Here is a 16,328-nt window from a genome sequence, read left to right as displayed (position 1 = left end):
TTTTAAATGTTCTTGAAGGTCAAGAACCCCCTGCTTAAGCAGAAGGGCAAGCTGAAAGCAAAGAACGATTGAATTGGCAGAAACACGACAGAGAAGCAGTTGCCTACATTAAACTCTCTCTTTCAAATGAACAAGCATTGCAGCATGGTTCAGAAAAACACACTAAAGCACTTTAGCAAAAAAAAAGCAAGGACAATTTTACTGGGATGGAAGGCGATCAAAAGATTGATATCACTCAAGAACTAAAAAATCTAGAGATGTCACAAGAGGGCGAGGTATTTCTAATAAGTGCATGCTTCTAGAACTAATTATTTCACCCAGAGAACTTGTGTATCATACTGTTTAAGGGCTGAGAGAAAAATTTACAAGAATTAGAGAGATCCTAAAAACTCAATGAGAAAAATCCCTCGACGAAATCGAGAAATAAATACAGCATTGGCAAAGTCCTGGAACCAGTGAAGGTGCATTTGTGACAAGAAAGGATCGTCAAAAGACTGAGCGTGTGTGCTATATATGCCAGAAACCTGGCCATATTGCAAGATGATGCTACAAGCTGACAAGCCAGCATTCTTCCTAGCAAACCAGAGACTATGGTGAAAATTGACTGGGACAAAACTTTAAGGTAGCCTCTCCTAAACAAGACAGTTATGCGGATGAAGTAAGTGAAAAGCAAGATCATGTATTCCAAGTTTAATAGTCATATTACAGGTAAAAATATTTGGATTATAGGTAGTGGAGCCAGTGCTCTCATATGACTAATGATGTTAATTTGTTGCACATAATGATGCTATATATCAAGCTGGTAAAGAATCTGTTCTAAAATTTAAAGGTTCTGGTATGATTAGAGTAAAATGTATAAACAACGGCAAAGAAAGGCTTACCACAATGTATAATGTTTTGTATGTACCAAATATACAGTCAACATTTGTATTTACGAATCCTTACGGACGTGAAAAATAGTTCATAAATAGGAAAGACGTTTAAATTATTTTGCTTGGAAACAGAAAATTATGGGAAATATTCACAACGTGATGAGCACAAATGACATTTTATAACACACCAACATACGTTTCGGAACTCATGGGTGCCGTTATCAAGGCAGAAAAACTTGTTCTGTCTTAACAAAAAACCTGGTCAGAATGAAAGAGCCTGATAATTTTTCGACCTTGATAACGGTACCCATGAGTGCCAAACATATGATGGTGTGTTATAAAATGTCATTTGTCCTCATCATGTTGTGAATATTTCCTATAGTTTTGGGCAAAGTGATTCTTTTGATTAACCACAAAATTAGTTCGTAAAAACATGTAGTTCGTAAATTGAAGGTTTGTAAAATCGAGCATCCACTGCAGAGCCAGATTAAGATGCTTGAGGGGCCTAAGCATCTAAGTAATTTTGGTGTCCCTTATTTTCATGCCATTGGCTACAGTTCAGTGATTTTTTATGTTTAAAGGCTAATAATTTTTACTTTTAGTCTTTCTTCACATTTAGCTTTGTTTTTGGTGAGAATTGACAATATTGGATGTCGCCAATTCTCTCCAGGGTAATGACACACCCTGTAGTTTCCATCTATTTATTCACTGAGTATATCAATTCAAAAGAAAAAACCATAAGAAACGTTCAATGAAATTTTATTTTTCAGAAGTAGGCTGAGTATAATGTGAATACGTATTTCTAAGCACACATCTCATTTGTTTCAAAGGTCCTCTCCCCTCCTTTCGCTTTTTCTAGTTTTGCCAAGTCTTTGATGCCATCTTCCAACCAATACTATACGTAACAAATCCGCTACTACTTTTAGTAGAGATGAAGCATCAAGCCTCTCTATTGTTCTGAAAATTTTTGTTTCATAATTCTGGCTTCAAAATTACATTTCTATAGCATTTTCATTAAAATTTTGCTTGATTTATTATTTTTCTTATATAATTGGGCATTCTAATAAATTTTACATCTTCTTTGTTAGAATTGAGCAAGCCAAAGAAATGCAAATCAATGTTACTATCACTATTTTTGAATTTACCAAAATGTAAGTTTTGGAATATTTCCTTTCATATTTTCCAGAAAGATAGATCTTTGATTTTTGCTTTTTGTTATAGTCTTTAAAAAAAGTAAAAATCAAAGGAAAAAAATCACCCCCCCCCTTATATTTTTCCTCATTGACCGCATTTTAGAATTTTGAACCGGCTTCAGGAGGAAACACTGAACCTTTGCATAGCCACAAAATGTTATCCAGAAGTACAGTAGTCTCTCTATGATCTGAGGTAAACAGGACCAAGACTATCTCGGGTTACTGAAAAACTCTATCCTAGAAACAATAGAAAACAACTTTTAGTGAAATGGAAGAACCTCGATATATTTATTTTATGGTAAATACACCATACATATTGTGTCCTAAAAAATTAAGAAAGCACAAGGGCCACCTTGATGGTTGGAACTTATCTTCCTCACCTGATGAAAATATTGTAACTTCTTTTCTTTGGACCTATGTATTTGTTGAGAGAGATGTCTTCTCCACTTGTTAATACAAGATTCCTCGGAAGACTAATTGTATTTGGAGATGATTTTATGAAGAATATTCATCTCTGCCTCCACGGGGACTAGAATCTGGGTGTCTCATTTGCTGGATGAGTGCTCTACCCCTAAGTTATGGAAACAGAATATGGCTTCCTTGGAGCATGTATATATGTTGAATGGTTCCGTGCATGAGTAGCAGCATTCGTACTTACCTTTATAATTCTTGATTCACGGGTTTAATTGATTAAATTAGGGCTGCCATAATCCCTGTCCTCTTTGTAACAGGGGCTCTAGTGCTGGGAACCCGATATGAAAATATTTTTTATGATATAGATCTACTACAGAGGAACCTCTGGAAAATTTTGGCCTGAGGTCTCACAGAAGACCCTGGCATAGGGATCAAGACCCCCTTTAACCATAGATAGAGATATGGTGCGAGTCCTCTTCAAACTGAAACTACTGACATTTCTAGGAAAAATGAAACAAAACACGTTCTTGGCAAAAAAAAAAGTGAGGGTTTTTTTAGAAGAAATTTCAAAAAATTCCAGCATACCTCTGATTATACGGAACCTCAAACTTTCTGGACTCGAATTATTGAGACTACTGTACCTTATTTTTGGTTAACTTTTTTATGATCACGGGCGTAATATTACATCCAAACACCAGTGGAATAAATTCAAACAAGTTCTCAGTGTTTTTTTTAGGTTAGTTAAATAGAGATAATCGAAATTTCTTGTCAAAAACTTGCACATGAGGTAGTTGATCATCATTGGGTACCTTTTTTTCTGATGTTTTCCAAGTTCATTTGCAATCTAGATCTGGTATCATTTCTTTTGCTTCTACAGTGAGTCAAACTACACAGTTTATGCACTTATGATCCATATGCAAGTATACCCTCAGAGCAGCACGGTTTAATTTCAAGTCATTATTCTGTATAACTTGGCTTACTCAGTGCCTTCCCGATGCATGGGACGAACCGGTCAAGCCTCGGGTGCCAAGAGACCTTGTGACAATTACATCTGGTTAAAATTTTCGAGAGTAAGTATGCAAACTGGAAGGCAGGTATTTCTAGATAGATGGGGGCCTTGGAAAAGGGGACTGACCTGGGACCCATTAAAAGTGTATACAGGATCGACTTTTTGAGTGGCACAAGGAATCTTTCCAGAGAAATTTTGAGTTACTAACCTTCAAAAAAGCATTTTAAATAAACAGATATAGATTTGGTAACATATAAAAGTATTTTCTTTCGATATTTTAATTCTTTTCCCAAAAATATATTAATTTTTTAATCGTCATGTGGGGACCTACTGCGTAACGTCCTACCAGCGAAAGTTTCTGGAGCCAATGATACTGTTAAGAATGCCCTGACCTTACTTTATGGAGCTTTTGTGACATCTCATTCCAAAATCTCAACATTTTAATGTGAAATCTAGTTTACAATATCATTAGTTTCTTTAGATTTATTATCTCAATATTCTTCCCAAGGAAATAGCATATGCATCTCATCTTGCATCAAAGAATAATTTCAAGATACTTTCATTTCTAATAGGATTTTTTAGGACTTTCTACCGAATAGTTGACACTGTGAAAAAATTTTTACATTAATAAAAAAGTATAATTTGATAACTTTTTGTGGGTCTGACCCCTTTTCTCCTGATGCCCAAAGCACGTGCTTATTTTGCTTAATGGTTAATCCGGCCCTGGTCGACTGTAATCTATTATCATTTCCAACTTTTATGCCAAACAGTAGTGACATTTGTTCTGGACATGATTAAATGCATATTTGTAAAAATGGTGAAATAATATTAATTACGAAGGTTTTTAACAGCTGGCTGATGTTATGATATATTTAGGAAAGAGCCTTAGAAAACTGCCCCTTCGGGAAATCAAACCAACGTCTTCTCACTTGCTGGGTGAGTGCCCAGCAAGCGACCAGTATCAATCATACCAGACTGCGAGAGTATGTTCATTACTCTTTCATTTTTCAACACATTTTCACGAATAACTAATATATATATATGTATATATAACTGGTTTATTTCACTATTATAGAACATATTATTCCAATTTTTCAGTCTAAAACCCAAGAGGAAAAACGAAAAACCTTCCTATAGTTCCAGAGCAAAGGCTTCCAGCCACAATTGTAAATTATAAGAATTTGGAGGATCCCTCGTCCCCTATCGCACTGAAAATCCTTCGTTTTGTTGCAAGTCCCCAAGGAAGGTGGACATGTCTCTGGTTCCCCCCCCCCTGAAACGAGTAATTTTAATTGTATTTTTTTTTCTTTTCACAGTTTTGAGGTATCTGCCATCATGAAACCCGAACAATACCCCCAAGGAAGATGTTCATTACTCTTATGGAGTTTGTCCATACTCTCCGTCCCTTTTCCCTGAAAATATCCTACCGCTTCAGGGCTCTTTGTTGACAGCCAGATGGCCCTGTTTTTTGTGTGTCTTGCCATTGTCTGCACCACAGAAAATGCCCTGAAGCCAATAATTTCATGAAAAAACTCGGTATCTGTAGAATTCCTTGGAGACCGAAAAACATCGGTGCTACTCGCCAGTGACCAAGCTGCATAACTTCAAAAGGGAATAATTGTGAGTGATTAAGAATTTCTGGGCAATAGAGAACCACTTCGACAATTGGACCCGTTATTTATGGCCAGCAGGACCAGATTAACCCATATGAAGGCCCTAAGCACACAAATGATTTTGATGCCTCCCCTCCATAACCTTTACTTTTATTTTAACCTTAACAAATGACCCCATGTGACAATTAGATCCGTTTACAATTTCCAAAAATAAGTATGTAAATTGATAAGCAGGTATTCTTAAGTAGAGGAATTAAAAAAAAAAAAACTCATTTCATATGAGACCTATGATCCCATAGCTCGGGAGCCTCGAACGCCAGGGAAGCCTCATGATAATTTGATCTGGTCATAGTTTTGAAGTGAGTAAGTATGCAAATTGGCAGGCAGGTATTTATAGCTGGGGGAGGGGTGCTAAGAAAACTTATTTTTACCCGGGAGCCTATTTTGCTGCTGAAGCAGCTCTGGGCTTACTTTATGGAAATAGAGAAAATTTCTCAATCCAAAAACCGAGCAGTGACATGAGTTCTTGTTTGCTTTCACCCTCAGGGCCGCAACTAGGAACTGAAATTTACCCTGTTACTTGGGGAGATCTGAATCCATTCTGGTATCCCTCTCCACAATTTTTAATGAAAAAAGAGTACACTCAGTACCCTTTCTGGTCCGGAGCCCGGGTACCAGACCCCCTTCCTGCTCTCCCTTAGCTGCAGTCCTGATCAACCTTTCGATAAAGATCTTCAACTGTACAATCAAGTGCTCTTAAAAGTTTATTTTCTACCAGATGGTTGATACTTGGGGGGAAAAATTTAAATTAAAAAAGTATTGTTTGATTTTTTTTGTGGTGCCCCTTTTCTTTTGATGCACTAAGTATGTGCATATTTTGCTTAATGTTTAATCCGGCCCTGATGACCAGTGGTAAAAACGTCTAGCAGTCCTATTATAATGATTTAGTATGTGTTCTCAGAAATGAACAAAGTATTTTACATATGGCAAATGTCAGCGACTAATCAGTGAAGCACCTGCTGTATACAGAAAATATTGTGTTTTGAATCAGTCATCAAGGTGCACATAACTACTGGTTATAACTCAAATACTGTTTTCTTTGCAAGAACGCAGTGAATTACTTTGCGAGAGTTTTCGCTTGGATTTTTTTTCCCAGCGTTATATTTTTCATTTGTTCAAATCACAGGTTCACAAATCTAAATTTTTGTTTTAAAAATAGAGAAAATTTTTCAAATTTCAGAGTAGAAAAATCGTGTGCTCAAGGTTTTGAAAGTTATTAAGTTACACAATTTAACATAAGTCTCTCGTGAATATACCTGAAAGAGTGTTTCACCCAAAACTGAACAATTTTCTGTTCTTCAGCAGACTTTTATGGTGAGTTGCAATATAGACAATTTTTTTTATATCATTGCCTTCTTGCTAGCTAAGACTAAATACAAAGATTGATCGTAAAATATATTTTATACTAAATTATTATAAATGAGTGTTGTGCCGATGTCAGCACAAATAAATTCAATTACCCACTGTAAATGAAAACTTTGTATTTTTGCACACTATGCAAAATTAGTCTACAAAATTCAATATCAAGACGTTTCGATTGATTTGCGATCAATTGAATTTTCTAATGAGGCAGAGATGCTAAAATGAAGAAAACATTGAGGGGCTGAAAGTTGCCATTTGTCCTGTATATATGGGCTCAAGCCCTTATGCACGAGACGGAGCAGAGTGTTGCATATTGTGTATTGATTATTGGGGGCTTAGCCACCTCGTAAAATTTATTGGGGTGCTCAAACAGGCTCAGTACCCAGGTTCCGGCGCCTAAGCAATAAGGATGTTTACTACAGCTGCTGATGAAACGCTTTGTTTACATTGTGATTTAAATACAAATACAATGTCACAACAGGCAAAATGCCCAACAAGGTAGCTGAGAAAAGATGCCCATGACAAATATAGATGTCATATATTTCAAAAATACAGAAACCCAATTAAAAACACAATCACAAAAATTATAAACAATATATACACATGATAAAATATTATACAATGCCCGTAAAGAATATTATGGTAGTCTTATTCTAAGTATGGATAGCTTCTCGATTTACCCCAACATGTTCATCGTATTTAAAAGTCTGTAGTTTTTCCTGTAGGTGGTGTGGGTTCAAACCCATGTACCCTAAACTCTTCCCATCTCTGACTCCATATCTTACCAATCCACCACAATAGCACTAAAAATTCTGCACGTTATTAATACATTATTAATACATGCATTACTGAAAAAAAAGTAACATCCCCCAGTAAGATAATAATGGATTCAATTCATTAAAGGGTTTGAATAATTAAAATGGCTTAAATTAATAAAAATTGTTAAATTAATCAGTTAATTAGAAGAGAATACGATGTTCATCGTATTTAAAAGTCTGTAGTTTTTCCTGTAGGTGGTGTGGGTTCAAACCCATGTACCCTAAACTCTTCCCATCTCTGACTCCATATCTTACCAATCCACCACAATAGCACTAAAAATTCTGCACGTTATTAATACATTATTAATACATGCATTACTGAAAAAAAAGTAACATCCCCCAGTAAGATAATAATGGATTCAATTCATTAAAGGGTTTGAATAATTAAAATGGCTTAAATTAATAAAAATTGTTAAATTAATCAGTTAATTAGAAGAGATTAAATTAATTAATCAATTAAAGCTGGTTTAATTAATTGATTAAAGGGATGTTCAAATAATTAGATAATTACCTTGCAATTAAAAGGTGATTGGTTGTTTATCAATTATTAACTTATTAACAAGTAAGCTATTCCAGACCAGGCAGTACACTCATAGAAATTTGATTCACGGGGCCATGGTGGTTGATCATCGAGTCAAAAAAGTTGAGAACCACTGCCCTAGACCGCTAGACTGCAGAGGCAACGAATATCGCGATCTTCCCTTTGAGCTTGTGTGCATTCAACTGGGCCGTACGTGGAGGGTCAGATCTAATTCAACCAAAAGCTCACAATTGCTGACACTTCCACCAGATGGCAACTTATCCGAGGATGATGTCACTCTCCGCTGTACTACTAAGGTTTCGGCAGCTGGCTGATGCAAATATAAATCCAGGGAAAAAAAATTCAACTATCCATGTGGGGAATCAAACCCATTTCCTCTCACTTGGCGGGTGAGTGCAGGGTCAGATTAACCATTAAGCAAAATAAACACGTGCTTAGGGCATCAAGAAAAAAGGGGCACCACAAAAAATAATCAAACAGTACTTATTTTTTTAAATTTAAATTTTCTCCCCAGTATCAACCATGCGGTAGAAAATCCCAAACTTTTAAGAGCACTTGATTGTACAGTTGAAGATCTTTATCGAAAGGTTGATCAGGACTGCAGCTAAGGGAGAGCAGGAAGGGGGTCTGGTACTCCCTTCCAGACCCCCTACCTGAAAGAAAAATAAGAAAAATAAGTTTTCTTAGCACCCCTCCCCCAGCTATAAATACCTGCCTGCCAATTTGCATACTTACTTACTTCAAAACTATGACCAGATCAAATTATCATAAGGCTTCCGCGGCATTCGAGGCTCCCGACCCATGGAATCATAGGTCTCAAATGAAATGATTTTTTTTTTAAATTCCCCTACTTAAGAATACCTGCTTATCAATTTACATACTTATTTTTGGAAATTGTAAACGGATCTTATTGTCACATGGAGTGTCCCAGGTCATGCGTTAAGGTTGAAAGTAAAGGTGATAGAGGGGGCACCAAAATCACTTGTGTGCTTAGGACCTTTAGAATCCGGCCCTGGGTGAGTGCCCTAGACCAGTGGCTCTCAACCGGGGGTCATATGGCTCCCCTAGTGATACTGGGATAGTTCAAGGGGGCCACAGAAGAAAATTTAGAAAGGGGCCATGACAGGTAGTTTGGAGGGCTGCAGAGAGCCGAGAAGAAAAATTAAGGTGTGAAGAAATAATGGTTTTATATTAGTGACTATACACTTACAGAAACCCACAAAACCAGGGCCATCTTAGGGCATGGACCCAACCGGGCCTCACAGCCTACATTTTGCAGCAGGTTCCCTAGGATGGGGTTTTTCGCAGGCCCAGGCTAGATTTTTCACAGACTCCTCCCCATATTAAATTTATAGAGTAAAAAACAGAAAGTTATGAAAACCATATCAGGCTGCAGCTCTGTCAGTCCCACACGTGTGAGGGGTCATGCCCGGGGGTCTCATGTCCATAAGTGACCCCCCCCCCCCCCATGATATTTTTTATAGTACAATAAATTTTGATAAATTTTGAAAATAATTAGGAAATATGTAGGCTATTTATTTCAGGCTAAGTATGGGACTACCATAGCATCACTTTGCCTAGGGGGCCCATGATGTTGAGATGGTCATGAATAGAACTCAGATTAGCGGGGAGCTCTTTAAATTCTAGGCCAGTAGTCTGGAGGCCAATCTTATTTGCAAAATTTTCATTCAGTACAAATTCACTGAAAAAATCAATTCAATACGTACAAAGGATCTTGCTGCTAGATAAGGGTCGAAGACTCTGGGTAAGACAGGGGAACCACGAGAAAAAAAATAAGCTCCAAAGGGGCCCTGGTGTATGTGGACCTTTTCAAGTTGATTCTCTGAATGATTCAAAATATTTCTTGATTATTGTCGATGATTTTTCAGGTATGTATTTCATATATTGAAACACAAAAATTGAACTTTTGAAAAATTTTTAAAGTTAAAAAATCTATATGAAAACGTAATTAACACTCAAATTAAGAGATTCCAAACTGATAATGGAGGTGAATTCATGAATAACGCCTTCAAACAACTTTCTGCTAGATCCAGAATAAAACATGAAAAGACTATTCCTTATGGTCCAGAAAGCAATGGTAAAAATGAAAGAGTGATTCGAGTTCTCATAGATCGAGCTCGAACGATTTTTCACAAAAGTGGTTTACCCCATTGTTTTTGGACAGAAGCTATAGCTTGCAGGAATTAGGTAAGAAATTTTGCACCACGTAAAGGGAAAACACAATGGAATTTTCTTTGGTGCAAAACCCCAGAAGTTAGCCATCTTCATGTTTTTTGGATGCATATTTTCATTCCCTGAAAATGTTCCTTACAAAGCAGGCCGGTAGCTAGAAATTTTGTTTGGGGGGACGGACGAAGTGATAGAACAATAGATTCTGCCACCTTTTTCCTTTGTTTTTGGTGATTTTCTCATATTTTTGGGGGGACCAGACCCCCCCGAAGTCTCCCCACTCCTACTACAGCGTTGATACAAAGCTAGATCTATTAGGCAGACGTGGAATTATGTTAGGATATTCCAGAGAGAGAAATTGATAGTGTTTAAATTATAGAATCATGATTGGTTAAATTCAATGAATTGATCATTTCACCATTTTTGTCGCACCACGGTCATTTTCTGCATACCAGGGCTAATTAGACAGGGACCTACCATTTATTGCAGATTCCAAAGCAGCCTTTGTTTTTTATTTACATATACTCGCTGAGAGGTTGATGTGGTAACCCCCTCAATGTGAGGCCACTGTAGTGGCAATATTTTTCGGTGGTCACGTAGCCATTTCTGTTGTACCCATGTCAGAAAAGTTTGTGACAAGGACGAATTTGGTATCAAACTCGTGACACCTGCAAATATCTTTTGGTACTCTAGCAGAGTATCTTATCGACCTGGGCTACCGCGCCCACAATAAATCAATCACGGGAAGTAAATTTTAGGATGATAAAACTGAACAATCACTTGTGTGGGACATGAAAAGTTTGATTTTTGGAAATGAATTGAGCAAAAATATTGATGAGCACACGATCGATTCTGAAGTTGATCGAGAAAAATCAACACCAAAGCCAGGTAGACCATTGGGTTCTACAAAAGAAAAATATACAGAAGCAAACATAATGTAAATACTCAAGGACTTTTCGAACTGGGTGCGAGACGATCGGAACAGTTAAAAAACTTAAATGCAAATTTGATCAAAAATTCTAATTCAAAAACAGTCGATGAAGCAAAGCTAAGGGACGATTGGCCAGAATGGGAACAAGCGATGATGGAGGAGATAAAATTATTTGAATGCACATAATGTTTTTAAAATCATGGATAAACCAGAGAATGAGAAAATAATTCCGAGCGAATGGGTTTTTTCTATAAAACAAAATTCAAACGAGGTTAGACTTAAACCTTGATTAGTAGCAGCGGCTTATGGACAAGTAAAATGAAAGGATTATGATAAATCATATTCTCCCATTAATAAATATAGAATCACTCCAATTAATCAATACATTAGTTCCAAAATCGAACTTAAAAGTGTGATTTTTTCCAATGTGAAAATGGCATACTTATACGAAAATATTAATGAAACTGTATATTTAATGATTCCTCCAGGAGATTTAAAAATCATTATGGAAATAATGAAGTATGAAAGTTACAATGAAGCATATATGGTTTGCCACAGTCTGGATAAAATTGACATTTTAAACTTTGTGTATTATTTGAAATTGGATTCAAACAGTTGGCTTCCAATAATCGCATATTTGTGTTTGATAGTACAAATGATTTGATTGTTTTGTGTATTTACGTAGATGACTTAACACTTTCAAGCAACAACCCCAGAGTTTTTGATATTATCAAGAAACTGAATGGGTATTTTGATCTCAATGAAACAACTAGTAAAAATATGTTTTTAGAACTAGAAATAACTGAAAATGATTCAAATACAGAAATAAGTCAGAAACTGATTACATTTAATTAATTTTACTGAAGCATATAGAATGAATAATTGCAGTTCTGTCAAAATTACTATCTACAAGGAAGAAGATGCATCATTGAAATCGGCATCAAGTGAGTCACTAGATTCCAAAAATAAATCTAGAGATGATTGGTGAACTCCCCTACCTAGCCAGTAGAACACAACCCGACTTGAGTTATGTTGTAAGTTATTTGTCTCAATTTAATCAAAATCCAGAAAAGAAACACTTTGCTATGATCAAGTGGGTGCTTAGATACATGAATGGAACTAAAAATTATGTAATGTAGAGGGAGGGAAATAATTCTCAGGATCCCTCATTAAAGTTGGATCTTCACCAATAATGTGAAAAAGTGTGTTAAAGAAAATGGTTGGGCTATCTATCTGTGAATTGGAATTGCAATCCACAGCAGAAACTGCTAAAAATGTTCTTTGCATGTATAATTTATTACAAGAACTGAACTTCATAAAATTCATAATTACTCCAGTAGTCATATATTCTGATAATCAAGCAGCTATTGATTGGTTTAATACTAATAGATCTTTGACGAATTTGTCGTGTAAATTTAAGGTTTCATTGCCCAAAAGATCTTTAAAATATCATTCATCTGAAATATTTATCAACTGATTTGATTACTGACTTTTTTACAAAGCATGTACCCACCAACAAGCTGAATTGGTGTTTGAAGAAAACTTGTTTGTTGTAATTGTGCTTAATTTGTTTGTTTTTTTTTATTTTGCATGCATTGTTCATAGAGGAGGGATATGTTGGTATTGAGAGTGCACAAACGCATGCAAATAATTTAAACTTGTCAGATGACATCATACCCTTTTTAGTTTATCTTTTTTTTCCTGAACAAGGGATGATGTGATGATGATAATCTGTTACATATGGATGTTTTTTGATTGAATAAATGTTGGTGAATTTCTATCATTGTTGAATGCTTTCTTTAGCCACAACCTCAATAAATTGTATAAAATTTCCTGCTTAGTTTGAACTATAATTATCTTTTATATTACTAGTGTAATATAATGTAAAATACTTCTGATAGTAAGATTTCCTATGATAATCATTACCACATTACCGTTGCATTACATAAAATATTTTTGGTGTACCTTCAACTTTTTTTTAACAAGATTCGGCTGTGTTTGTATGTTTTTTTATTCCTGGCAGCTTGACTTCTTTTTGGTTACCTGTGTACTCATTTCCACACCACTACCCTGTATAATTGCGGTTCCATAACACGTGGAAAAAATATCTAACTATAACATCACAGATAGATATTTTTAAATTTATTCAGACTCTAGATTTCTCATTACAAAATAAATTTGTTGAATTAAACCTCATTTAAAAACACAAGCTTTTAAGCTAATCAATCGATCAAGTATGTATCAAACAAGAAAAAAAAATGTGTTGCATTCTAAACAGCACTCTCACTTTTGAGCACAATTCAAAACTTTCATCTCAGCTTTTTAGAAATGGTCACTGAAATAGATTCATTTTGAGGTTAAAATTTTTCATGAATCTTGTCGACTAAATTTATATTTAATCTAAAGAACATTTGTAAAATAAGGAAACATTTGCCATTTCTTTATAGATTTCACTGTTTCCCCCCTTTGAATACCTACCAAAATGTCTAAGTCCTTCATTTTACTTATAACTAGGGTCTCTTCAGATTTTCTTGAAAGTTCAATTTCTATCTTCCTAGAGTAATGCAAAGATGTAATAGATAAATAAATATATAATATGATAAATAGTCAACTAAAACAACTATGTAATATGTTACAAATCATCCCCCTCATGCTAGATGATGAATATGCATATATATCTTCACCTTTTTTACCAGCTAGTTGCATATCGTATTTTTCTATCTAAATTTCACCTGAAACAAATGTGTATCCCTATTGAAACATGTTACAAAACATTTCAGGAAAATAACTTCCATAGAGTAACATGGGTAGAGTAAACATTCAAACATAATTCCCCATAGAGAGATAGATGGCTTTTTCTCAGCCCAAGATATCAAGGAAACATTTATTTTCTGGATATTATGCTGAGGTGAACTTTCAAGATGACTTTTCTTTCCGAGTTCACCTCAGCATAATATCCAGAAAATAAATGTTTCCATCATTTCCTATGTTTGTTTTTTTCCCAAGGACATTGCACATTCATGTTTCTAGCATGAGGGGACCATATCTTACATACTGTTTCCAATAAACAACTACATGCAGATATGATGCCACATTCCACTGTTCTAGCAAAGTATGAAAGACTGGATACAAAGTGGAGATGAATTTCAGAAAAAATTCACATGCATCTGCAAGGAATCGAAACGTCTCCTTTGCAGTCTAGGCGAATGCTTTACCATTGAGCTACAGAGGACCAGCATTTTCTTTTATCAGAGCATATATGTAAGCTGAATGGGACTGCACATGGGCAGCCTCCTAAAGCTCTTAATGACAATAGTCCCCTCTGTAGCTTAATGTTAGAAAACAAGTAGAGATGAAATTCATATTCATCTCTGCTTGGTATTGAAATCAAAATCTAAACTTTTATTTTCATGAAACAAGTTCGGAGAATTCTATCTTACTTCGCAAAGGTGAAACATTACCAAATATATAGACTTCCCCAACCTCTGGAATCATCTGTTTTCTTAACAATTAGACAAAAGGGTTAGAGATAAATACAAATAAAAACCAGTTTTGCCACGCAAGGTGCTTGTATAAACAAGTTCTTAATAAAGCAAGTCTCTTCTTAATGAAATCCAACAACATGAACCAGGGTTGGGTTTTTGCCGGGACAGTGACAAAAAGTAGAACAAACCAGGCAAAAATGAAAAAAAAACAAAAAAAAAACAATATTACATTATGGATGTTATGTAATTATCAATCATTAGAACTATCATTTTAACGTACATATTGTTTTCTACTATTTATTTTCATCAATATTTCTGATATTATTGAACTCAATAATATTATCAGAAATATTATTTTATATCATATAATATATAATATCAATTATTCATAAAATCAGAAATATTAATATTATTGAACTCAATAATATTAATAGCATCAACTGCGAGAGCTTCTCATTTAAGTTGTACCCATTTAGAGTAAAACTCTTTAAGCATGGTTTTTGACAACCTCATTTCCCTTAACAACAATAAATAACAAAAAATAAAAATAATATAACAAAAAATTTTTCATTCCAAAAAAAAAACCCACCTTTTCTTTTCATTATGTTTTTTTTTTTGGTGTGTGAAGTTTGTTGAATAGTTCTTATATGAAGTGACAAATTTAAATTTTAGTCATTGTAATTATCAACTTGAGCAGCATGGAAAAGATTATAACACTAAGAATAAAAAACAGAATACAAGGTCTATAATTGTGTTAGTCTTTTGCATGCTTTCATCCTGGCTGTAAAGCTTTCTTATGTTGCATATAGACAAATTTCAAATTGCACATTTCCTGCATTTTGCCATCTCTTTATATAATCCTTGGAAATAGTCCTTATATCTAATGTTAAAATGGCAAGCTACAGTAATGTTTGCTTTTAATTTGAAAGGTGCCAAACAAAAAAAAAAAAATTGACAAAAATCTTAACATAAAATAAAGGCGAAAAATTAAAATATTGTGAGTTTAGTCAGTGATGGTGATCTATTTATATAATTACTTACCTATGTAATACTTTGAACTTTGTGGAACTAACTTCACTGACCCTTAAAACTAATGAAATGAAAAGTAATTTCTTACTCTCTCACTTCTGTGATACAATTCATATCCATTCATGTTGTTGGGTTTAAGAAAAGATGTGCTTTATTAAGAACTTGTTTACAAGCAACTTGCTTGGTAAAAATGGTTTTTATTCATATTTATCTCTAACCCTTTTGTCTAATTGAAAGGAAAACAGTTGATTCCAGAAGTAAAAAAAATAGTTTCAAATATTTCACCTTTGTGAAGTAAGTTAAAATTCTTAGAACTTACTTCAAGAAAATAAACATTAAAATTTAAAATTCTTTCAATTTTTGCCATTGCCAAAAATATGGCAAAAACTATTTTAGCCAGGAAAGTTTTTTTTTTTTCACAATTTTTACCATGTGTTTTCCACTATGCTTGCATGACTCGTCTTAGGTATTTATTTCGTTGATGCTTGAGTGCTATCAAGTTCTACCAATTTTTGTACATCCACACAGGTGATACATACCGGAGTGTGGGACGGATCAAGTATGGAGTATTAACTTATTATTGATCGAGAGTGTAGATCTGGCACTGAAGAGGCTGTTTATTTATTACACTGTTGCAGTGTGCTCGAAAGCTTAGTCTTTTGTCTGTTATCAAGCAGAGATATTTGGTTTGTGTTGATGGGAAAATGTTAATTCCATCAATAGTGATGTGAGTGAGCATTTGTGGGAAGGATATTCTGCAGGGTCACTAGACAATCCAACATTGGCTTGGAGCTTGTCAGTAGTGATGAAT

General features: G+C 34.8%; 1 protein-coding gene across 3 annotated transcripts in view; it reads right to left on the bottom strand.

Annotated features, from left to right (window-relative positions):
• The window catches only part of jar (Myosin heavy chain 95F jaguar), a 396,549-nt gene that overhangs the window by 97,374 nt on the left and 282,847 nt on the right, over positions 1-16,328 (bottom strand). For all 3 annotated transcript variants that reach the window (XM_089239616.1, XM_089239617.1, XM_089239618.1), the window contains one exon: positions 13,482-13,557. In XM_089239616.1, the coding sequence (XP_089095742.1) occupies positions 13,482-13,557 (76 nt within the window). The remainder of the gene's footprint in view (positions 1-13,481; positions 13,558-16,328) is intronic.

Source organism: Pholcus phalangioides, unplaced genomic scaffold, assembly GCF_987345545.1.
Source record: "Pholcus phalangioides strain wild (caught in Gottingen) unplaced genomic scaffold, Ppha-v1.0 ptg000011l_1, whole genome shotgun sequence".
Taxonomy (NCBI): Eukaryota; Metazoa; Arthropoda; class Arachnida; order Araneae; family Pholcidae; genus Pholcus; species Pholcus phalangioides.
Note: the sequence above shows the minus strand (reverse complement) of the source record. Positions and strands in the feature narration are given on the sequence as shown.